Source organism: Somniosus microcephalus, chromosome 11 (genome assembly GCF_052327205.1).
Source record: "Somniosus microcephalus isolate GS21.2 chromosome 11, FLI_Smic_1.0, whole genome shotgun sequence".
Taxonomy (NCBI): domain Eukaryota; kingdom Metazoa; phylum Chordata; class Chondrichthyes; order Squaliformes; family Somniosidae; genus Somniosus; species Somniosus microcephalus.
Window position 1 is genome coordinate 215,353,496 of NC_140997.1, and position 26,167 is coordinate 215,379,662.

The 26,167-nt window shown below is 43.2% G+C and overlaps 1 protein-coding gene across 4 annotated transcripts in view; it reads left to right on the forward strand.

Moving 5' to 3' along the window:
• Positions 1-26,167, forward strand: part of setd5 (SET domain containing 5) — a 98,701-nt gene that overhangs the window by 33,711 nt on the left and 38,823 nt on the right. For 3 of the 4 annotated variants that reach the window (XR_015080066.1, XM_086001933.1, XM_086001934.1), the window contains exons 8-15: positions 1-149; positions 3,462-3,579; positions 3,868-3,977; positions 5,255-5,504; positions 13,000-13,095; positions 17,089-17,340; positions 21,877-22,185; positions 23,039-23,185. Coding sequence is in view for 3 of the 4 variants with exons in the window: in XM_086001933.1 (XP_085858059.1) it covers positions 1-149; positions 3,462-3,579; positions 3,868-3,977; positions 5,255-5,504; positions 13,000-13,095; positions 17,089-17,340; positions 21,877-22,185; positions 23,039-23,185 (1,431 nt within the window). In the remaining variant the exon portion in view is untranslated. The remainder of the gene's footprint in view (positions 150-3,461; positions 3,580-3,867; positions 3,978-5,254; positions 5,505-12,999; positions 13,096-17,088; positions 17,341-21,876; positions 22,186-23,038; positions 23,186-26,167) is intronic. The other variant, XM_086001935.1, reaches the window with a different exon arrangement.

Sequence of the window (26,167 nt, forward strand, 5' to 3'; positions counted from 1 at the left end):
CTGCAGCTTGGCAAAGTCACAAGAGTTCAGCGACATCGCAAAATTTTGCGAGCGGCCAGGGACCTAACTCCAGACATACTTATTATCGAATACCGTGGGAAGGTGATGCTAAGGCAGCAGTTTGAAGTCAATGGACATTTCTTTAAAAGGTAGGACAGTATTGAGTTTGAGTGTCTAGTTGCTACAGTAATGGTACCTGTGTGGGTTTGACCTTCCCAACATGGAGACAATTTGGAGGAATGTCACAGCAATTTAAGCTGAATATGAAGGTTTTTCTGAGATTAAGGCTGCGATTTTGTCGTTGGGAGCGGGTCAGCTGGGTTCTGGGTTCCAGTCCTGCCCCCAACTGCATCCGGCCCACGGACGTGATTTTACGTCGATTGGCCTTGTTAAGCCTGCCCTGCGGGCTTGCCGGCCAATTAAGAGGAAGCCGGTCAGACGACATCATTTGATGACGCGTCATCTGCCGGTTTTCTTAAAGGGACCACGCACAATTTTTTTATGACAGCTCATTTCTCAGTGTTTGACTGCATTGCGGTGCTGCAAACACTGACAATCACTGTACAAAGGTGAATTCTTGCACCCAGGCTCTCCAGTGACTCCCTCCTTAGGCTAGAACAGATGGCAGCTGCAGGTGAGGTTACAGAAGCGATCTGTCACTGGTGAGAGAGGTTCTCCCAATGAGGTGGCACTAGACATCCAATTTAAAACTTGTTACCTACAGAAAAGTGTAACTGCATTAAAAGTGATTTTCCCAACATTTTCTTACCTCTGAAACTCACCAGTGCACCATTGGATCCTTCACACCACTTCTGCAGCTGTCATCAATGTAGAAACATTACAGCAGACTCAACACGCCACACTTATCTGGCATGATGTCCGGACGTCGGGAAACCCGAGGCAGAAGCAGCAAAATTGAAAAAGAGCCTGTTAACAACTATCAAGTACCTGTTAACAGGCAGTTAAGTGGCTATAATCCTCCTCCCACCGCTAGGTGTTGGGTCCATGCGCAAATCGGGGACCCGACACTTAGGAAGATTGATTGACGGCGGGTTTCCTACCCGCTGTCAATCTTTGCAATTTTTGACAGTGGTCCCGCCTCCAAACCCGCACTCTGAGCGCCGGCAAAATTCCAACCTAAGTATTAGCCATGTCCCCACAGCTCGCCAGTCATGTTTATAGCATTACAGTGGTTTATGCACTGCCTGATGTGGTTTACTCTGTATTGAGTTAGCTTTGAAGATAAGCATTGACTCTGCATCTTAATCCTGATCTTTATGTAGCTGGACAGTGTGTATCTGTGGATACTGAATCAGACTTGGCTGTTTTTTTCTGAGGATTTGGAGCAGTTTAGGATTCAACAAAGGAGGACAAAGGGATTAATTAAGAAGGGGAAAATAGAATATGAGAGTAAGCTTGCAAGGAACATAAAAACTGACTGTAAAAGCTTTTATAGATATGTGAAGAGAAAAAGATTGGTGAAGTCAAGCGTAGGTCCCTTGCAGTCAGAATCAGGGGAATTTATAATGGGGAACAAAGAAATGGCACACCAATTAAATATATATTTTGGTTCTGTCTTCACAAAGGAGGACACAAATAACCTCCCAGAGATGCCGGGGAACATAGGGTCTGATGAAAGGGAGGAACTGAAAGAAATCAGTATTTGTAGGGAAATGGTGTTAAGGAAATTGATGGGATTGAAGGCCGATAAACCCCCAGGGCCTGATAATCTACATCCTAGGGTACTTAAGGAAGTGGCCCTAGAAACAGTAAATGCATTGCTGATCATCTTCTAACATTCGATGGAATCTGGAACAGTACCCATGGATTGGAGGGTAGCTAATGTTACCCCACTATTCAAAAAAGGTGGTAGAGAGAAAACGGGGAATTACAGACCGGTAAGCCTGACATCGGTAGTGGGGAAAATGCTAGAGTCCATTATAAAAGATGTAATAGCAGAGCACTTGGAAAACAGTGACAGGATCGGACAAAGTCAACATGGATTTACAAAAGGTAAATCGTGCTTGACGAATCTACTGGAATTTTTTGAGGATGTAACTGGTAAAATAGATAAGGGAGAACCAGTGGATGTGGTGTATTTGGACTTTCAGAAGGCTTTCGATAAGGTCCCACATAAGAGATTAGCATGTAAAGTTAAGGCACATGGGATTGGGGGCAAGGTACTGACTTGGATAGAGAACTAGTTGGCAGACAGAAAGCAAAGAGTTGGAATAAATGGGTCTTTTTCCGAGTGGCAGGCAGTGACTAGTGGGGTACCGCAGGGATCAGTCCTTGGACCCCAGCTATTCACAATATATATTAATGATCTAGACGAGGGAACTAGATGTAATATCTCCAAATTTGCAGACGACACAAAGCTGGGTGGGCGTGTGTGCTGTGAGGAGGATGCCGAGAAATTCCAGGATGATTTGGACAGGTTGGGTGATTGGGCAGAAGCATGGCAGATGCAATATAACGTGGATACGTGTGAGTTTATCCACTTTGTAGCAAAAACAGGAAGGCAGATTATTATCTGAATGGCAATAGATTGGGAGAAGGGGAAGTGCAACAAGACCTGGGTGTCCTTGTGCAACAAGACCTGGGTGTCCTTGTACACCAGTCGCTGAAGGTAAGCATGCAGGTGCAGCAGGCGGTTAAGAAGGCAAATGCTATGTTGGCCTTCGTAGCGAGAGGGTTTGAGTACAGGAACAAGGATGTCTTGCTGCAGTTGTACAGGGCCTTGGTGAGACCACACCTTGAGTATTGTGTGCAGTTTTGGTCGCCTTATCTGAGGAAGGATGTTCTTGCCATGGAAGGAGTTCAGCGAAGATTCACCAGGCTGATACCTGGGATGGCAGGAATGACGTATGAGGAGAGATTGGGTCGATTGGGCTTGTACGCGCTGGAGTTTAGAAGAATGAGCGGGGATCTCATCGAAACTTATAAAATTCTAACAGGACTAGACAGACTAGACGCAGGAAGGATGTTCCCGATGGTCGGGGAGTCCAGAACCAGGGGTCACAGTCTAAGGATAAGGGGTAGGCCATTTAGGACAGAAATGAGGAGGAATTTCTTCACCCAGAGAGTGGTGAACCTGTGGAATTCTCTACCACAGAAGGCAGTTGAGGCCAATTCATTAAAGATATTCAAGAAGGAGTTGGATATATTTCTTAAGGCTAACGGGATCAAGGGGTATGGGGAGAAAGCAGGGACAGGGTACTGAATTTGGATGACCAGCCATGATCGCATTGAATGGCGGAGCAGGCTCGAGGGGCCGAATGGCCTACTCCTGCTCCTATCTTCTATGTTTCGATGTTTCTCTCTCCCCCTATACCCTATGGTTGAATATCCTACCAACGTTCACTCTTTAGGCTCATGCATGAAGAAGGGTCTCTTGGGGAAAATAGGGTTCTAACCCAGAGAGTTACAAGAATCACGTTTGTTTCCTTCTTGCATTACAGACCCTACCCCTTTGTGCTCTTCTACTCAAAATTCAATGAAGTGGAGATGTGTGTTGATGCTCGAACATTTGGGAATGATGCTCGGTTCATTCGGAGGTCCTGTGCCCCCAATGCGGAGGTAAGTCTTTTCTAATTATCTGTACATTTCTATCACTAATTATATGTGCTATTATTATGACACTCATTGAGTTCAAATCATTAAAAAAAAAAGTCATTGCATCTGTCAACAAGAATTGGAGCCCCCATTTACATTGTCTTGAGAACCCCTTGGCACAAATCCTGCTGGCTAAAAAAAGACTGTGTGGAAACGTGATGACAGCAAGTAGGATAAATTGGGTTTGACCTATTTAAGAATCTTAAAAGAAAAAAAAATAGCTAGCTACAACTTGCATACTATGTCCCCCAGGTACGGCATATGATTGCAGATGGGATGATCCACCTTTGTATATACGCCATCACAAACATCCCAAAGGACAATGAGGTGACCATTGGCTTTGACTACGAATACAGCAGCTGGTAAGTGAAATCAGCTCTCCTCGAAGAGTTATCAAAATATATGGAGGTTTTATTAGATCGACTATTGTCGGGAAAAAAATGTTTTGTACTAATAGTCCCGCAGCCTAGTAGTTTCAGTATTGCCTTTTCAGCGAGACTAGTTAATGGTGGGTGGTGCAAATAGTCAAGACTGCATTATTTAAATCAAATAGAGTTAGAGGCCAAGGGAATGATTGGACTCTGTAGGCAAGGGGCAGGGGCAAGAGGGAGAGAGGAAGGAAAGGGCACCAGCCAGCAGAACCTTGAGTGCAGGGGCGGAGGGTTTGCCTGGCTGGAGAGGGGAGGGGGCAAGGAGGCATAGACCAGCAAAGTCTCTTGGGATGGGGGGGAAACTTTCTAAACTAGGGTGGGTGTTTTGGCAAATTTGATAGGAACGGCTCAACGGCCAGAAAACGCTCTTGGGGAGGGGGTCAGAAAGGTAATGAAGGTTCTTCATTGCTGCTTGATGGTCTTGAGTTACTAAAACTCCTCAGATCTACCTGACCATCTGAACTCCGCGAACCTTTCTGAGGCTAGGAAAACTCTGTGTCTGTCTGTTTCTTCTCTCTCTGGACTAGCAAATGCTCTCGGGCAGGTTGAATATTCACTTGAATATCTGCATACTCTGACTCATATGTACTTCATTGCCCAGGAGCAGTACATAACCGGTAAAGGGGAATGTTTTATGTAGCATTGTTATGCCTCTTGCAAGCCTCCTGTTTTTATATGGTGTAAACTGAGTATGTTGAATATCCCGAGCTGCAGAGCAGCTGGTATTTGAGAGCAGGATGAGTTGTGTTAGCAATCAAAATTGGTACTTATTTGGCATACAAAAGCAAAATACCGTGGATGCTGGAAAACGCAATAAAAACAGAACATGTTGGAAATACTCAGCAGGCCAGGCAGCATCTGTGGAGCGAGAAAGAGTTAACGTTTCAGGTTCTGATGAAAGGTCATCGACCTGAAACGTTAACTTTGTTTCTCTCTCCACAGATATGCTGTCTGACCTGCTGAGTATTTCCAGCATTTTCTGTATTTATTGCTTCTTTGACATCTCTGATTGACATAGGAGCTCTTGTACATCTTCCCATGCAAATGGGAGTTGTGTACGGTCCCTGTGCATTGCACATCTGTCAACCTTTATGTAATGTGCATGTAGGAAAAGTTGGTAGAATATATTTGCTAGTCAGGGATTTGCAAATCAAAATGAAACTGAAAAGGTTCATTTAATAAAGTTTACATTATTCACTTCATAATAGTAAATATAAGGTTGACTGTGCCTGCCACAAGGGGAACCAGAATTGCCCAGTACAGAAACATAACCAAGGATCGATGGAGCCCCCAGCAGGTGCAGAGACACGGCGGAGAAAAGCCAGGCGGAAAGAATGGGAGATGGAGTCGGAACTCAATCAGGCCTCTGATGAAAACAGCAACCAGCAGCAGGAGGAGCCAGTGGAATCCAAAGACCAACAGGCGTTAACTGTACAAAACCCAGCAAGCGACAGTGAGGTATGCATGTACATGCAGTACTGGAAGGTCACTGCCATACTCGAGTTTTGTTCAGATGCGTGTGAGCCACATATGATACGTTAATTTGTACCTTTGCCCACTTGCCATCTGCATCTAAATCGGTGGTAAACTTAGTCATGTTTTGCTTTTTGTTTACATAAATTGAAAGAACAAGGTGAGGGGCCAGGGTAGTATAAGGCACCATCAAGGTTGGAAAGAGTAAAAGAGAAGATAAGTTTACATAAAGACAAAATAATTTGAGAAAGAAAGAAATAATTTAAAAATATTAATGTAGAATAAATCTGATGTACAAAGCAGCCCACTAGTTTTTCTAATTGGTTCATGTGCTGAAACTAATGTTGGGCTCTATCAGTTTGGAGCAGAAATATGTGGTTTCTTTTGGTTGGCTGATGAGCCAGAATATTTCACTGCTGTCTTTTTTTTCCTCCTTTGTATATAATCATCCAGCACTACAGATTTTGGCAGGATTGCCATCAGAGGTTATTGGCTCAAAGCTCATGAACATAAATGGGTTATTACACAGCCACTAGCTCCCAACACCCTGCCCGCTCCATTTACATCACGTGCTGAAATGTAGTGCAAGTGGTGTGGTGCAAGGGAGGGGAGAAGAGAGAGGAAGATGCACGTATCAGAATTGCACTATTGCTGATTGTGGTAAACCACTGTTGTTGTTGTTGTTACACACTGTTGTACCTATGCATGCCTCAACATGTCTCGGCTGGCTCCACCCACACAGGCCCAGGTATAAAGGTGATTGACCTGCAGCCCCCTGCCTTCTTGGAACCCAGTCAACCACGAGAGGCATGCTCTGTTCTTTGCTAATAAAAGCCTTTAGTTACTCTCTTAACTCTCAGTCTTTTATGAGTAACTGATAGCGCATCACTGATGTTATAACTAGAGCTTTTGTGTTATGCTGCTGAGATAACACTGTTGTGATATGGTTGTCACAATTACATTTCATATATGAACATAACAGACCATGCTCACGATTGGAACTCGAGATTATTTTGAACTGGACCAGTGAAGTGGCACTGGGGTAACCCAATGCCACCAGGACAAAAACATCACAAGCGCTCCCCTCAGGAGGACGGCACTACTAATACATCACTAGTACCAATAGTCCACTCAAACTAAGATGTATACAGAATAAAAATAAAACTGAATCATAATTAATTCTTTTTATTAATGATACAGTTGACGTCCTGCAGTGTCCATCTCCCACGGAAGGCTTCAAGTGTATCTGTGGACACTGCATGATCCCTCTCCAGGGTCACTCGGGTGTGCACAAAGCTGCAGAAGAGAGGCAAGCAGTCGGAGCGACATTCCCTGCGAATCCTGCGCATCCTGGACCTGTGATTGCCGATTAGAGCTTGGCCCAGGAGCAGACCTACAAGGAGGTTCTCCAATCTGCTTGCCCCCTTATGTACCAGGATTGGACTAACTTTCAACCAAAAGTTGAAGAGCAGTCCTTTTAAATAGTGAAAGAGGGCCAGCAACTTCGGGCATTGCAAATAAATATAAGCAGTGTCCTCATCCAGGCCACAGAGTGGACAAGAGGCCTGGATATCTGTAAAGTGGGCAGCAAGATGCTTTGCCGAGGCATGTCCGGATGGAAAATGAGGGCAAGGAAGTAGAGAATGTGCAGCAACAATCTATTGGACATCCCGTCGTGCAGAATGGAATGGCACGGAGGAAATTTCCGAGAAGGCTCAAGTTGTGAGGCGGAGGTTCCCAAGGAACATTTTGGGACCTTACTCCGTCCAAATGGAATCACCCCAAGTGGCTGAGCCTCTGCAACACTCCTAACTGAGTCAGAGCCGAGTGTGATTTTTAGCGCCTGAATGATTTGGCTGGATATCCGAGCAGCTAACATCTCTGGTGACAGCCAGCCCACTCCACTGCCACCCAGTATACCCCTGACTCTTGATACCTTTGCAGCAAGGGTCCTCCGCTCCGACAGCCACGTGTCACTGAAGCCGATAATGTGCATATGGGGATTGTGGAGGAGCAGCTCAGACAGAATGGCTGCTACCTCAGAGCTCCTTCGGCAGGCAACCGAGTTCCAGACTCTTAGAAAGTCGTAGTAAAAGACAGGCACCTCTTGCAAGGATGAATGTACTCCTTGCAGTTTTATGATAAAGAGCTGTCTGTTATAATTCAGGCCGTTCATCTGGTGGAAGAAAAATGTTGTTCGCTCAGGTCGCTTTGGTGGAATTTCCATATACAGAAAACTTTGTGCTATCCGGCACCGACGGGACCGAGCTGTTGCCGTCCCATCAAAACTGCCGGACAAACCAGCGCTAATGTTAAAACATACAGAGCTTGAGCTCCGTATCTAGCAACAAACCCTGTTGCTACAGCTTCTAAACAGTCGGCCGTAGCTTGCAAGCATCTCTGTAGCTAAGCAACAGCTTTAGCTAGACCTTGCAGAGCCTGACTGGTGGAAAAAAAAGCAACGAAAAGAAAAAAAAACTTACTGAACCGACTCCTGAATTTTGCCGGTGGATGGAGCATTCCGGACAGTTAACCTCCGGATAAACCAAAGTTTCCTGTATAGGTATCTCTGAATGTGAAAAGTTGCAACCTAGGTGTGAATGCACACCAGCGCCTGACCATCCTCCTTAAATGGGAGACTCCGAACTCTAGCAGCGACCCAGTGCCTCCTTTCTTCCCAGAAGAAGTCAATGACCTTCCTCTGGATCTTGGCAATAGAGTCAGGGCGACCAGTGACCAACCTTTACGTAGTGGCTGGTAGTTTATGACCAGCAGCCCTGTTTGAACACGCTTGTCAGGACAACTCTTCTGTATTGTTGGATGAAAGAGGCAGTAAACCCTTCAATTTAGAGAAAAATAAGTAATGTGCTGTTGCATTAACTTTGTGTCACCTCAGTCATGTCCTCAGTTGTATCTTTGTGAATTTATCTGAATAACTGTTGCCCCTAAGATGCAGTGTTAGAATTTACTGCATAATTAGCTGCTGTATTACATACAGTGACCAACTTTCTCACACTGCACCAGTATACTGTTCCAATCTGATGCATCAATAGCAGCAGATCCCATTCCCCGTCAAGCAGAGATGGTAAGAAAACTGCTATCCTTTATCCTTCATTTTTCAAATCTACTTTGTTCAGTTAGTGAGTTTTTTTTTACATTTTTGGAGAAAGTGCTGTGATTTGTCGCACCAACTCAAAAATAAAGTTTACAACTGTTTTTATGATAAAATAAAAATGCTATGCTAGAGAAAGGGTCTGGATAGAGGCTTACCATGTGTGAAACCATATACCTGTATCAATGATTTAGATTTCAATGTAGAGGGCATGATTTAAGAAGTTTGCAGATGATACAAAAATTTGCCATCTGGTTGATAGTGAGGAAGAAAGCTGTAGACTGCAGGAAACATAGAAACATAGAAGATAGGAGCAGGAGTAGGCCATTCGGCCCCTCAAGCCTGCTCCGCCATTCAATGAGATCATGGCTGATCATCCAAATTCAGTACCCTGTCCCTGCCCTCTCTCCATATCCCTTTTAGTCTTAAGAAATATATCCAACTCTTTTCTTGAATATATTTAATGAACTGGCCTCCACCGCCCTCTGTGACAGAGAATTCCACAGGTTCACCACTCTCTGGGTGAAGAAATTCCTCCTCAGTTCAGTCCTAAATGACTTACCCCTTATCCTTAGACTATGACCCCTGGTTCTGGACTCCCCGGCCATCAGAAACATCCTTCCTGCATCTAGTCTGTCCAGACCTGACAGAATTTTATAGGTTTCGATGAGATCCCCTCTCAATCTTCTAAACTCCAGTGAGTATAAGCCCAATCGACACAATCTCTCCTCATACATCATTCCTGCCCTCCCAGGTATCAGCCTGGTGAATCTTCGCTGCACTCCTTCCATGGCAAGAACGTCCTTCCTCAAGTAAGGCGACCAAAACTGCACACAATACTCAAGGTGCGGTCTCACCAAGGCCCTGTACAACTGCAGCAAGACATCCTTGTTCCTGTACTGGAACCCTCTTGCTACGAAGGCCAACATACCATTTGCCTTCTTAACTGCCTGCTGCACCTGCATGCTTACCTTCAGCGACTGGTGCACAAGAACACCCAGGTCTCTTTGCACTTCCCCTTCTCCCAATCTATTGCCATTCAAATAATCTGCCTTCCTGTTTTTGCCACCAAAGTGGATAACCTCACATTTATCCACATTATAGTGCATTTGCCATGTTTCTGCCCAATCACCCAACCTGTCCAAATCGTACTGGAGTTTCACGACATCCTCCTCACAGCATACCCTCCCACCCAGCTTTGTGTCGTCTGCAAATTTGGAGATATTACATCCAATTCCCTTGTCCAGATCATTAATATATATTGTGAACAGCTGGGGTCCTAGGACCGATCCTTGCGGTACCCCACTAGTCACTGCCTGCCACTCGGAAAAAGACCCGTTTATTCCAACTCTTTGCTTTCTGTCCGCCAACCAGTTCTCTATCCAGGTCAATACCTTGCCCCCAATCCCATGTGCCTTAATTTTGCACGCTAACCTCTTATGCGGGACCTTATCGAAAGCCTTCTGAAAGTCCAAATACACCACATCCACTGGTTTTCCCTTATCTATTTTACCAGTTACATCCTCAAAAAATTCCAGTAGATTAGTCAAGCATGATTTACCTTTTGTAAATCCATGTTGACTTTGTCCGATCCTGTCACTGCTTTCCAAGTGCTCTGCTATTACATCTTTTATAATGGACTCTAGCATTTTCCCCACTACCGATGTCAGGCTTACCGGTCTATAATTCCCGGCTTTTTCTCTACCACCTTTTTTGAATAGTGGGGTAACATTAGCTACCCTCCAATCCATGGGTACTGTTCCAGAGTCTATCGAGTTCTGGAAGATGACCAGCAATGCATCTACTATTTCTAGGGCCACTTCCTTAAGCACCCTGGGATGTAGATTATCAGGCCCTGGGGATTTATCGGCCTTCAGTCCCATCAATTTTCCTAACACCATTTCCCTACAAATACTGATTTCTTTCAGTTCCACCCTTTCATCAGACCCTATGTTCCTCGGCATCTCTGGGAGGTTATTTGTGTCCTCCTTTGTGAAGACAGAACCAAAATATGTATTTCGTTGGTCTGCCATTTCTTTGCTCCCCATTATAAATTCCCCTGATTCTGACTGCAAGGGACCTACGCTTGACTTCACCAATCTTTTTCTCTTCACATATCTATAAAAGCTTTTACAGTCAGTTTTTATGTTCCCTGCAAGCTTACTCTCATATTCTATTTTCCCTTTCTTAATTAATCCCTTTGTCCTCCTTTGTTGAATCCTAAACTGCTCCCAATCCTCAGGATTATTGCCTTTTCTGGCCAATTTATATGTCCTTTCCTTGGATCTTATGCTTTCCCTAATTTCCCTTGTTAGCCACGGTAGAGTCACCTTTTTTTGTTTTATTTTTATGCCAAACTGGGATGAACAAATTCTGTAGCTCATCCATTCGGTCTTTGAATGTTTGCCATTGCCTATCCACCATCAACCCTTTGAGTGCCATTCCCCAATCAATCCTACCCAACTCGCTCCTCAGACCATCGTAGTTTCCTTTATTTAAATTGAGGACCCTAGTCCCTGAGTCAACTACTTGATTCTCCATCTTAACGAAGAATTCGATCATATTATGATCGCTCCGACCGAAGGGGCCTCGTGCAACAAGATTGCTAATTAATCCTTTCTCGTTACATAATACCCAGTCTAAGATGGCCTGATCTCTGGTTGGTTCCTCAACATATTGGTCCAGGAAACCATCCTGTAAACACTCCAGGAATTCCTCCTCCACAGTATTGTTACTAATTTGGTTGGCCCAATCTATATGTAGATTAAAGTCACCCATGATGACTGCTGTGCCCTTATTGCACGCTTCTTTAATTTCCCTTTTAATGCCATCCCCAACCTCCGCCTGAAGATATCAATGGACTAATCAGGTGGGCAGAAAAGTGGCAAATGGAATTCAATCTGGAGAAGTGTGAGGTAATGCATTTGGGGAGGGCTAACAAGGCAAAAGAATACACAATAAATGGTAGGATACTAAGAAATGTAGAGCAACAGAGGGACCTTGGAGTGCGTGTCCATAGATTCCTGAAGGTAGCAGGACAGGTAGATAAGATGGTTAAGAAGGCATACTGGATACTTTCCTCTATTAGCCAAGGCATAGAATATAAGAGCAGAGAGGTTATGCTAGAGCTGTATAAAACACTAGTTAGGCCACAGCTAGAGTACTGCATACAGTCCTGGTCACCACATTACAGGAAAGATGTGATTGCGCTAGAGAGGTTACAGAGGACATTTACGAGGGTGTTGCCAGGACTGGAGAATTTTAGCTCTAAGGAAAGATTGGATAGGCTGGGGTTGTTTTCTTTGGAACAGAGGAGGCTGAGGGGAGACTCAAGTGAGGCGTATAAAATTATGAAGGGCCTGGATAGAGTGGCTTGGAAGCACCCATTTTCCTTAGAGAGGTCAATAACCAGGGGACATAGATTTAAAGTAATTGATAGAAGAATTAGAGGGGAGTTGGGGGTCAGGAATGCACTGCCTGAAAGGCTGGTAGAGGCAGAAACCTTTATCACATTTAAAAAGTACTTGGATATGCACTTGAAGAGCCGTAACCTACAAGGCTACGGACCAAGAGCTGGAAAGTGGAATTCGGTTGGATAGCTCTTTTTTGACCGGCGCAGACACGATGGGCCGAATGGCCTCCTCCTGTGCTGTAAATGTCTATGATTCTAACATGATGTTGCTCAATGCTTGACTTAACGATTAACATTGAGAGCAAGTTTTTTTTTTTAAAAGTACATCTAATTATACCACATGTCGGAACAATATTGGGAACCCATTGGATACAACATTTATCCAGTGGTGGATACAGCATTTATCCAATGGTGGAATACAACATTACAAAACCCTTGTGATCTCATTTATTGTGCAGGAATTAGTCAGATCAATCTGAGAAATATATTATATCTAGTTGGCATATGTATCCTGTGCAGGAAAATAACTGGAGAAGCATGGTTTTATCTCCAGTGTTATAACACACAATGCAAAAATTTGCACCAGAAAACAATTTAGGCTAATTTTTCTGGGGTTTGAAATGGATGACCTCAACTCATAATCAATGCATTTGTGAGTTGATCCTCACTTGTCAAAGTGTGAGAATTTTAAACCTGCTATTTTGTTTATACAAGTAAGGAAGGAAAAAGTAAATAGTTGCTTCAAGCAAAAGCTTGCTACTGTAGGTGGTTGAATTGTTTTATGATGTCACAAGGAAGGGCTGTGACACAGGTGATGTCTTTGTGGGCAGTAAAATAATAGTTTATGCTTCGTGGGTGGCATTGAGCTGCACACATCAGTGCTGCCATTGTGGTGCTGTATTAGCAGTTTTTTTGCAATACTACTCACCTGTGTTTACCTCATTTTCTGTAAACAGGAAGGGCCCGGTGAAGAAGATCGAATAAAAGTAGAAGAAGAAAACGAGGAGTCGGAAATGGATGAACAGCTCCGTGCATTAGCACAAAATAAACTGGTAAGGGACATACAGAGTCATAATGTAGAGATGAGAAATTTCTCAACAGCTAGAAGTCATGCACACTCTTATTATGGACTTAGCAATGCAGTACAAGAGAGCGTGCTTTGGCCACAGTAAATATAGGTGTGGGAAGGAGAATGGTGCCCTTCTGTCATGAAGCTGTGTGTGAGGAAAGGGTTGGAAGGAATGGCGTGTTCCCAAATGTGATAGCCATTGGATATGAGGAAAGAAAGATTAGGGCACTTGTACAGAGAGCTGTATTTAGGAGAGAGAAAAGTGGGTTTGTACAATGGAGACAGTCAGGGGAAGGGGAAAGATAGGATGTATTTGCACAAGGGAAAACAATGTGTGAATAGGAGAAATAACAGTGATTTCAGTTGAGAGAACCATATGTGATGGGTCCTAACATAACTGGAAAGACTTTCTGTGAAGGCCTGTGTTTGAACAGGAGCAGCTGGTTGGGAGCGGGGTTTAACTGGCAGGTGTGTTTACTCAGCCGAAGCAACGTCTGGGAAGGGGACAGTGCACTTGCACAGGGCAGTGCTGTCTATGGGAGGGACGGAGCCATACATTTGAACAAGAATGCTGACATGGTTAGGGATGTTCCCCTCTTTATGTGTCAGTATAATGTTAGCAATCTGAGTGTTGGTATAATGTAGGTTTCTTTGTCAGACATCAGGCAGTATTGTATAGAGATTATTATGTCTCCATGTTAACTCTGATAATGAAATATGCATCTTGCTGTGGTAAACTGGCTAGATTGGTCATTTTTATCAATGGGACAATTTCAAAATCGATTTTGATACTGGTTGTTAGTCTATTGATCTCAGTTAAGCAAACATACGTGAAAAGGGCTACTATCATCCTTATTACCACTAATCAACCGAAATAGAAATGTATCTTTTCTGGCTTATACTTCCTTTGGGAAACCCAGAATCTTACAGCTGAGACACGTAGACGCAATCCTATAAGCCCATCTTTCTTTATTTGTTCTGGGGATGTGGGCATCACCGGTAAGGCTATATTAATTGCCCGTCCCTAGTTGCCCCGAGAAGGTGGTAGTGCTTGTTACACCACTTCAGAGGGCATTAAAGATCAACCATGTGTTGTTGGACTGGAGTCGCGTTCCTTTTCCTGAAGAATGTTATTGTGACAATGCATGAGCTTTCATGGTCTTTTGTTTCCCCCTGGTGCTAGGCCACAAATTGCCAGATTTATCGAATTCAATTTCACAACTTGCCATGGTGGGATTTGAACACTCAAACTCTGATCTGCTAGTCCAGGACCATAACCATCACACTGCCATACCCTGGCTGTATTCCGCAAGTTGTGTCTCCCTGCCTGCCTGCCCCTCTTCCCACATAATGGCAGCTTCAGATATGGTCAGAATCCCTCACTTGTATATTTAACATAATCCAGCCCTGCTGTTTTGTATGTGCGTTATGTCTGGCTTGAGTAATAAATCGGTCCATCCTGATCTTGCCAACAGAAACTTGAGCTGCTGTCAGCATGTGATGACACTTCCTTCTGCTGCATGAATAGATTGCTCATGTTGGAAACGTGATTGTCTGTTTCAGATGTAAATAAATCTTCTCCCTATATTGGTAATGCTATTTCATTGCAGCTGTCGTGCTGTTCTCTGCGATTATTAATCGCCCCAACAGGATCTCACTCTCCATTAGTTTTTAGCTGAATTGATCTGTCTAGTTCAAAGGCAAAATACTGCAGATAAAGGAAATCTGAAATATAAACAGAAAATGCTGAAATACTCAGCAGGTCAGGCAGCATCTGTGGGGAGAGAAACAAATTGGGAAATAGATCTGTCTAGTTGCTGATTTGCTTTCTAGAAAAGTCTTTTCCTCTTTAGGCCACAAACAAAATAAGTTATATGGGGTTTTGCTCGAGTAGCATGCGAGAAACTGTTTCCACAGGTAGGAGGGTCGGATACCAGAGGACACAGATTTAAGATCATTGGCAAAATATCCAAGAAGAAAATGAGAATTTTTTTTTCACGCAGCGCTTTATTACGATCTGGAATGCACTACCTGCAAGGGTGGTTGAAGCAGATTCAACAGTAACTTTTTCAAAAGGGAATTGGATATATACTTGAAAAGGAGAAATTTGCAGGGCTATGGGGAGAGAGCAGTGGAGTGGGACTAATTGATAGATCTTTCAAAGAGCCGGCACAGACATGATGGACCGAATGGCCGCCTTCTGTGTTGTATGATTCTATGAAATTATTTTCTATTCCTCTTGTAGATTTGCTCATGCTAGTCATTATTCCTTACTGTGAGAGTACAGCTAGCTAACCTATTCTTAAATCTCAACTGATTGCCTGTCCTGTCCACCCTCTGGGAAAACATCATCTTCTGATAGTGACTAAGATTGGCAACTCACCAATGGGGAATTGCCACTCCATGGTATATTCAACTTACTGTTCCCAAACTGGCAAAGATATTAAATAAGCTCAGTAATATCAAACAGGATCGGTGCAGATCATTAAAGCATCATTCGTCTCTTTGTAAACCTGTGAACTGTGTGTTGTGCCTAAACCTGAGGAAGATTAACAATCACATCTCAATCCTGGTTTGCACAGGGGTGATTTGCCTCTGGCAAGTTACGTCTGTTAGATATTGTATATATGCAGGTGTGTTACACTCTAACACAATGTATTATTACATTTTATATATTGGAGTGATATACCTTTAAAGCTTAATATAATATATGCTGGTATGCTGCGCCCAGTAACATAGAAAACAATGTATAACAGACTCTAAAACTGAGTGTTATTTCTCAGTAAAATACTCTTTTGTCATTTGACACCATGAAAACTTAGATCCAGTATCATGATTTAAAATCCCCCCTTGGTCACGCGACGCAATGCCTATAATATGGCACATAGCAGTGCCAACAGGAGATCCAAACTGCATGTCTTATTTAAATACAAGTTGGAAGTGTGTAACGCGCAGGGTTTGGGCAACTAATCTGTTGAGGTCTTAATCTCAGTTTTTGGCTTATTTGAAACCTTTGAATAGTGCAGCTTTATATTCGCTCCTCTTAACCAGTCTAATTAGGAATGCCTGTTTGAAGACCATTCGCCTTTGCATGGTCTTTCCATGCTCGACCCCACCTCCCTTAATAAAAACTGTTCTGATTGTACACTCTTGTGCTTGTAACCTTTACTCTACATGTCAAGTGGGAAACCTTTGATTTTTGATGATTTAGAACATGATAGATCCTAGAGAGTCCATCAAGACCTCGAGCGCATCTAGGTTGCAAAATCCAAGAGAGAGCCCAGGAGTGCCCGAATCCAATCTCCAGTACACTCTTGTGGGATCTTGTGTCTCTTTAAAATCTCTTGAAGTATTGAGAATTTGATCTGGATGGAAAATTTGCCACCTGAGAGTGCCAACATGGACAGAACACGTCGTGCTTGCCACCTGGGAGCGTCGGTGTGGATGGATATGGCGCATTAGCCTCTTGAGAGCCCTGCATGGACAGAAGAGGGAGCTTTTACTCCTTGGGGAGCTTGTCGTGTATCGAAATTGGCACAGTTCTACTGGTTGAAGTCTGAAATTTACAATCTTTTGGGCCAGCTGAGTGGAAAGTAAGTCCAGCAGTGCAGTGGGTGTACATGCTGTTTCAGGTTGGGTGGGGGGGGAGGAAATACTTTTATCTGCTTTGAGCGTATTTTGTTTTTGTTGCCGCCATGATGAGCTAGTATTGATCTAGAGAAATATAGTGGCACAGTGATAGAGAGTAACAACAAAAGGAAAGTAGACAGAATGCTAAGAATTGTAGCAGTAATCTAGAGTGCTTATGATTGTTCTATCAAGACTGGTGATCCAGAAAAACTGTTTGACCCCTAGGAACTGAACAGTATGTTTGCACACGGAGAGCTATGAGAGGAAGTAAGTTGTTGAGGGTAAGATTTTGATCCTGAGTGGTTTGTTTATGTTTTTTGTTTTCTCTGACGCTCATTGTTCACAGTCGCGGGAGCAGCGGAAGATGGACGCCATCATGCAGGTATTTGAGAACCTAGAGAAGAGAAAGAAAAGGCGCGAACAGGTGGTTGAGCGCAGCGCCAGTCACCCTGGTGCCGACGTCAACCCGGAGACTCCGACCACAGAGGTGGAGGAGGTGAAACTGGAGCCTGCAGCAGAAGAACCGCTGCCCAGTGGGGCAAGAACACCACAGCCTGTGCTTGCAGGGGTAAGCACACGGCGAACTTCACAGCTAGGGGTAAGCAGAGAATTAAAAATGGCAAGTGGGCCAAAGCAGCGTGAGAAAAGTTTAATTAGAGTTGCTATTACAACATTGTGGTGATTATGCTTGTTTTGTAAGAAGCATTGTAAGTGGTTGCCTGTTTCCTGCCTTGAGATATATGCTGTAAACTCATTGGTAGTTGATGTCATGTGATTTGTGGTGGCCATCTTAAATTCAGTTCTCTACAGCCTTGGTTGGGACTGGGTGTTGAAGATGTGCTGCTGGGTTTTTAAGGTTAATAAAGCCTAGATTTAGAAAGGCAAATCTACTCTTTATTTCAAACATTGAGCAGAGAAGATTAGGATTTTCTTGGTGCTAATTGTCTAGTAGTGTTCTGTGCTTCAGTGGGGGGGGGGGGGTATGGGTTTTGCTCAGACACTTGCAACTGTGGGAGTGAGCAAGCCAACTTTGCTTCATAATTTGTTGTTCGGGGTTTAGCCAGTTGAAAATGGAGATGGCTAGTGAGATGATCAGCAGTCCTTGCTCCTCATCTCTTTAGCAGAGGTCAGGCAGTAATTCCATCAATCTAATCCATACCGAGAGCGAGTGAAACTTGTTGCCAAGCTCTCGTGACATGACATGACATCTTTTTGCTACTCTTTGGCAAACAAAAAGCAAATAGGAATTGTGGGGAAATTGGTGAAAATTGCGAGGATGTTATTAGGCCCTTATGTTTTATGAATATAAGGGGAATGGTTGAGATATTTCACTTTTCCACTGGAATCATGTATTTCTTTATCTCACATCCTGTTACCACTGCTAGATTGAACTGGCACCTGGTAGAAAATGGCCCAATGTCATTTTACTTCAGCGTGTGAAGGACGATTGTTTGACAAGTAAAGATAAACCTGCAAGGCATGGTTATCTTTTGTGTATTTTAATTAAAACAAGCACATACAATTGGGTGGGAAGACAATACGGAGAAGCTTATTATCTGCTTCACATTCAGAGAAGCTATCTGATTATTGATTGACGTGCAGTTCCAAACACTTCACTGACATGTCAGAAGGGTCAAGTAGAGATCCATTTGTATCATGTTTGTAGCAGGTGATGTTGTGTGTCAGCCAGCACTTGTCTAAAAACTCACAAATGTGAAGCAGGTGCCCCAATGACTTAGGCACTCTGACACTGTCAAGATACTTAAGTAACTTGTGATAAGTCTGTGGAAAAAGTTCCGCTCACATATCTCTTACTAACCCAAACTTTAGAGATATACGCAGAGTGTATTTATTGGGTATGGAATTGTATTTTCTAAATCGCATCTTCAAATACCTAAGCACAGACTTTGTATATGCTATATATATAAATATATATATTTTTAGTGTATATAATTATAAAATATTATCAAACTGGTACACTGCGTGCACCTAAAAACCAGTTAAATTTTCACATGCCATATGTATTTGACATGATGTACTTCACATATGGCATCCCTCAATGTTCCACTGAAAATGAACATCAGTCAAATTTGGACAGAAGCAGTAATCCAGAGAAAATATTTTTTTTTAATAAGCTACCATATCTAATCGTATATAAACTGACATCCAAAAATTCCATGACTCTTGTATAAAGCGGGGATTAAATTTACAAAACTTTTATCTCACCGTTGTCAGCTGTTTGCCGCAAATACATTTCCTCTGTTTCCTCAAGTATTGCATTTCTATTAGCTGTTAATCCAGTGGTGTTCCAATGCTGTGATATTTAAATGGCAACTCTTCCCCCCCCTTCTGTTTTGCCCAGGCTTCCCCTGTTAACTTTAAATATCTTCACCCCTGTGTCTATCTTTCTGACCTATCTGTGATTTTACATCTACATCACCAACCTAGACTGGAGTTGTGAGGCAAAGTTGCCACTTGGATATCACAATATTGGAGAAGTGGAGCAGGGCAGCAGCTATTAGGAATTCACTGGTATGGTGCTGCTGTTGGATCCATAGTCCATCGAGAAATTGCTCTCCTATAGGGGAAATACCAGAGGGTGGATATGATCTGCATATAAGAGAACCTCTTACTTTTAGGCCCACGCAGGGACATAAATATCTAAAATAACAACAGGAAATGCTGGAAAAACTCAGCAGGCCAGGCAACATCCGTGGAGAGAACGTTTCGGGTCCAACCCTTTGTCAAGACTTTGTCATTTTGCTATCAACATAAATATCTAGTCTTGCATGAGAGTGTATATGGTACTTCTCGAGATTTGGCTGTGTAAAAGACTTCTTGCTATCTTGCGGTACATGTGAAAATGAACTTTTTACAGAATAAGTCAAATGGATGTTTGGTACTTTTTCTATGGAAGGAAGAAAGAATTGGGTGAGTGTCACCCAAAGGATCCTGTTCTGTACCCCATTGCGTAACTACCCTTTTCTTGGAGTACGCTTGTACTTTTGGGAGGGGTGGGTGGAGTAGAAACTGCACGACCTTGAGCCAACAATCACACAAGGTTTTCAGTAGGGCCGTTCTGGAATACATGTGTATATATAGTAGATTTTGAAACTGGGTAACTATATAGTATGTAAGCAGAAGAAAGAAAATGAAATGACTTCCTTAAAAAAAAAACAACTTCTATGAGTTGAAGCAATGATTGAGAGACTTCATGCTGTAACTTTTCATTGAAGGCAGCAAGAATGTGAATTTGATTTATTTTTCACTCTACGCCACAGTTAGAAATCTGTCGAGTGTTTGTCAGTGGTAACACACATTATTTTTCAGAATTCAGCTTTTCCTCATCTGAATATAGACCTTCAAAGAGAGAAATTTTAAGTAAAGTAAAAATGTAATTGGTTTGTGCAGTTTCGATTAACTGCCATTGGGTGTTGCTGTTGCATGTTTCTAAAGAATGTATAGGAGCACTCCAGTGGTCAAAACACACTGCAAACCCTCAGAGGAACATGCCATAATTACTATTCCTGATACTGGGAGAAAAGTTGCCTGTGCTTTTTGAAGGGGTGGGTCGAATAGAAATTGCATAATTTAGAAGCAAATGACCATGTAAGACACCCGGTAAAGGTGTTCTGGTCAGTAAGTTTTATTTATATACATATATATGTCAACTGGCTGGTGCAGTTTAGCAGTTTGAGAGTGGGTAACCAGCTAGCTGACAGGAGCTGACTGGTCTTGCATTTGCACTTGTATAATAGTGAGGATTTATTTTGGATCAGAGTGCTGGGAAAGTTGTGTTTGATCATTTGCATAGGCAACATCTCCACTTCTGCATTAGTATACACGATATATGAGGGGGGGAAATCAAAGTTTCCTTGTGTCTACAAAATAAACTGAATGGGCAGAGTGAAAAGATTTCTTTGTAACATCTGTTGAGATTGGCATACATCTGGGCAGACTAAGTGTGGCCATTACACAACTAAAAACACCAGTCAGGATATTTTTTTACCCAGTGAATTCAAGTCTCTGTTTCAAGCTTAAGGTGATTTTACTATCTGCTGCAGGATAGTCATTGGGCAGAGTTAAAGCGTATCAAGAGAGAACAGCACATAGCAGCTGGGAAATGGTGCCTGGTATGATACATAAGGGATGGAAGAAAAGGAAATTCATATAAAAACGTGCAAGAGGAGGTCAAAAATGAGCAGTGTTTTTAAGTTTCCATGATTTCTGAATAAATACCTTGAATTTGGTGAGCTTTTAACTTCACGCTGATCTGGAGCAGCTCAGGTAGAGTAGCTAGTTGGTGAGTGCCAATCCTAGTGATTCATATGTTACTTTAGCATTAAAATAGGTTCAACAGAAGTCTGCATTGAAGATTGTGTCTTCACGTTCTTCAGGATGAGGGATATTTGTACAGAAGAACTAGCTGATGTGTCCAACTCCCACATTCCTGGTCAGATATATTTCTATTTCCGTATCATCCATCTTAAAGCCTTTTGAATATGATTGTAAACTGCTATAAAATAATGGGATTTGTGCTCACAAGCAGGTGAGGTTAAGACTATCCACATTAATTTCTTTCTTAATCCCATTAATCTGTGTTGGGTTCAAATCCAAATCCCAGAACTGAAGTAACTGTTTTCTGGTTGACTTACACTGCACTGTCCTTAAGTCAGCATTTGAACTTTGGCAATGTAGCACAGTACATAGAAACAGTTGGGACAAAGACTCCATTTCCCCTGTCATGCTGAGTTCCTAATTATTGCACTGCTGTAGGGAAGAAAGAAATTAGATGGCAAGCCTTTACTGGGCTGCCCTTCACTACAGGAGGTGTGTTACGTGAGGAAAGGCTATTAAGGGGTGTCACACTCAAAAAATAAATAAATGAAAAATTAGAGGCCAATTCTATTTTATTAGTTTTTTTCTTGGTCTGATATCACTGGCCATACACTCCCAATCTGTTCAGTGTGTCATCGTTAGTCTGTGTTTGACAGTACAATTCCTGGTATAGATCCAACAATTAATTATTTTAATGAGGGACTCATTAATAAGTTTTTGGATTATAGAATGTATACTGTTTACTTGAAGAGCCTGGTTTTTTTTTGGTTAATTATCCTACGTCTTTAAAATATAGGAGCAAGTTCCAGAGAAGCCCGTTAAACCTCCTGCATCAAAACCAACCAAGCCCAGACCCAAAAATCGTTTCTCGCGCTATCGCTCCAGTTCAGCACAGCGACTACGTCGACAGCGACAAGCAAGCAGCCAATCAGAACCAGCACCAGTGGTAGCAGTCGAGGAGGGAGCAACAGGGGCTGTCGTGGCAGACTCTACATCTACAGAAGGTGTGGCAACTGTAGGAGTCCCAGGAGTGGAGACCACATCAGGAACTGCTATTGCCCCCCAAACAAATCGAACCAATCTCAAGTATCCTAAAACGAAAAGGGTAAGTCTGTGTGTGTAAGTGTGATCTGGCTGAGCTCCCTTTTCTATAACTGAGTTGAGAAACCTAAACTGAACTCCTTGATCATGATGTAAGAGGTCATACCGGTTTATAGTTTTGGTTACAGTTTTGATCCCCATACTGAAGAAAAGATATACTTGCCTTGGAGGGGGTGCAATGAAAGTTCACTATATTGATTCCTATGAGGAGAGATTGAGTAGAATGGTCCTATACTCTCGAGTTTAGAAGAATGAGATGTGACCTCGTTGAAAAATACAAGATTCTGAGATGGCTTGACAGGGTAGATGCTGAGAGGCTGTTTCCACTGGCTGGAGAGTCCAGAACTAGGGGGCATAGTCTCAGGATAAGTGGTTGGCCATTTACATAGAAAACATAGAGATAGGAACAGGAGTAGGCCATTCGGCCCTTCGAGCCTGCTCCGCCATTCAATGAGATCATGGCTGATCTTCGTCTGAGATCATAGCCGATCTTACCAGTTCAGTACCCCGTCCCCGCCTTTTCTCCGTAACCCTTAATCCCCTTAGCCTTCAGAAATATATCCAATTCTCTCTTGAAAATATTTATTGAATTAGCCTTCACAGCCCTCTGTGGCAGGGAATTCCACAGGCTCACCACTCTTTGAGTGAAGAAATTCTTCCTCATCTCTGTTTTAAATGATTTGCCCGCTATTTTTAGACTGTGGCCCCTGGTTCTGTGCTCCCCGGCCATTGGAAACATTCTCTCTGAATTCAGCCTGTCCAGGCCTGCCATAATTTTATATGTTTCGATGAGATCCCCTCTCAATCTTCTAAACTCCAGTGAGTACAAGCCCAAACTATTTAATCTCTCTTCGTAGGTCATTCCCGCCATTCCAGGTATCAGCCTGGTGAATCGCCGTTGCACTCTTTCCATGGCAAGAACATCCTTCCGCAGATGGGGCGACCAAAACTGTACACAATACTCCAGATGCGGTCTCACCAGCACCTTGTACAGCTGTAGTAAGGTATCCCTATTCCTATACTCGAACCCCCTTGATATGAAGGCCAACATACCATTTGCCTTCTTAATCGCCTGTTGCACCTGCATGCTCTCCTTCAGTGACTGGTGCACAAGAACACCCAGGTCCCTCTGCACTTCCCCATCTCCCAATCTATTGCCATTTAGATAATAATCTACCCTCCTGTTTTTACCCCCAAAGTGGATAACCTCGCATTTATCCACATTGTAGTGCATCTGCCACGTATCCGCCCATTCCCCCAACCTGTCCAAATCGCACTGTAGCCTCCTGACATCCTCATCAGAGCCCACCCCTCCTCCTAGTTTAGTGTCGTCAGCGAATTTGGAAATATTGCATCCAATTCCCTGATCCAGATCATTTATATATATTGTGAACAGCTGGGGTCCCAGGACAGATCCTTGCGGCACCCCGCTGGTCACTGCCTGCCACTCCGAAAACGAGCCGTTTATTCCAACTCTCTGTTTTCTATCCGCCAGCCAGTTCTCTATCCACGTTAATACTTTGCCCCCAATCCCATGAGCCTTAATTTTGCATGATAATCTTTTGTGTGGAACCTTATCGAAGGCTTTCTGGAAGTCAAGGTACACCACATCCACTGGCTCTCCCCCATCTATTTTACCAGTTACTTCCTCAAAAAATTCCAGCAGATTAGTCAAACACGATTTACCCTTTGTAAATCCATGTTGACTCTGTCCGATCCTTTCCCCATTTGTCAAGTGCTCCGCTATTTTATCCTTAATAATGGACTCTAGCATTTTGCCCACAACCGATGTAAGGCTTACTGGTCTATAATTCCCTGCTTTCTCTCTACCCCCCTTTTTAAATATTGGGGTAACATTAGCTACCCTCCAATCCACGGGTACTGTTCCCGAGTCAATGGAGTTCCGGAAGATGATCCTTAGAGCATCTGCTATCTCCAGGGCCACCTCCTTAAGTACCCTAGGATGTAGTTTATCAGGCCCCGGGGATTTGTCGGCCTTCAGTCCCCTCAACTTACCCAACACCATATCCCTAGAGATACTAATTTCTGTCAGCTCCTCCCTCTCATTAGTCCCTATGTTTGCCGATATTCCTGGGAGGTTATTTGTGTCCTCCTTTGTGAATACAGAACCAAAGTATGAGTTTAATTGGTCTGCCATTTCCTTATTCTCCATTATATATTCTCCCGAATCGGACTGCAAGGGACCGACTTGGGATTTTACCAGTCTTTTCCTCCTGATATACCGATAAAAGCTTTTGCAGTCTGTCTTTATGTTTGCTGCAAGTTTACTTTCGTATTCTATTTTCCCCTTCCTGATTAATCCCTTTGTCCTCTTTTGCTGTATCCTGTACTGCCCCCAATCTTCCGGTCTGGTGCTTTTTTTTGCCAGTTGATATGCCCTTTTTTTTGATTTTATGCTGTCCCTAATTTCCCTCGTTATCCACGGTTGAGTCACCTTTTTAGGTTTATTTTTATGCCAAACCGGTATAAACATGTTCTGGAATTCTTCCATTCTATCTTTGAATGCTTGCCATTGTCTATCCACTGTCAATCCCCCCAGAAACACCACCCAATCAATCTTACCCAATTCCCGTCTCATACCCTCGTAATTCCCTTTATTTAAGTTCTGGACCTTAGTCTCTGATTCAATTTCCTCACTCTCCATCTCGACTGAGAGCTCGATCATATTATGATCGCTCTGACCCAAGGGGCCTCGTACAAGAAGATTGCTGATAAGTCCCTTCTCATTGCACAATACCCAGTCTAAAATGGCCTGATCTCGAGTCGGCTCCTCGACATATTGGTCCAGATAACCGTCCCGAAAACATTCCAGGAATTCCTCCTCCTCAGAATTTTTACTAATTTGGGTAGTCCAATCAATATGTAAATTAAAGTCACCCATGATGACAGCTGTGCTCTTATCGCACGCTTCTCTAATTTCCCTTTTTATGCCTTCCCTCACCTCCATATTACTATTTGGAGGCCTATATATCACACCCACTAACGTTTTCCTCCCCTTGCTATTTCTCATTTCTACCCATACAGATTCCGTTTCATCCGAGTTAATATCCTTCCTTTCCATTGCATTAATCCCCTCCTTTACCAGCAATGCTACCCCACCTCCCCTACCTTTTTGCCGATCCTTCCTAAATATTGTATATCCCTGGACGTTAAGTTCCCAGCCTTGCCCACCCTGCAGCCACGTTTCTGTAATCCCAATCAAATCATACTTGTTTACCTCTATTTCCACAACTAATTCATCCACCTTGTTCCTAATGCTTCTAGCATTAAGATACAAAGCCTTCAGGCTTGCTTTTTTCACACTCTCATTATGAATTAGTTTGGCCCTTTGTGTTTCTCTCCTTTGCTTATTGCTTCTCACCTTTCTACCATCTATTTCTGACTTCATATGACTTCCCTCTTTTCCACTACCTAGGTTCCCATTCCCCTGCCAAATTAGTTTAAATCCTCCCGAACCGCCCTAGAAAATATTACCCCGAGGACATCGGCTCCCTCACAGTTCAGGTGTAGACCGTCCCCTTGGTACAGGTCACTCCTCCCCAAGAACTGGTTCCAATGCCTCAAGAATTTAAATCCCTCTCCCTTGCACCACTGCTCAAGCCACGTATTTAGCTTATCTATCTTACTCTCTCTAAACTTATTAGCTCGTGGCACTGGTAGCAATCCAGAGATTACTACCTTTGAGGTCCTACTTTTCAATTTAGCTCCTAACTCCCTAAATTCAGCTTGTAGGACCTCCTCCCTCTTTTTACCTACATCGTTGGTACCTACATGTACCACGACAACTGGCTGATCCCCCTCCCCCTTCAGAATGCTCTGCACCCGCTCCGAGACATCCTTGACCCTTGCACCAGGGAGGCAACATACCATCTTGGAGTCTCGGTCTCGGCCACAGAAACTCCTATCTATCCCCCTTACAATTGAATCCCCTATCACTATAGCCCTACCCCTCTTTTTCCCGCCCT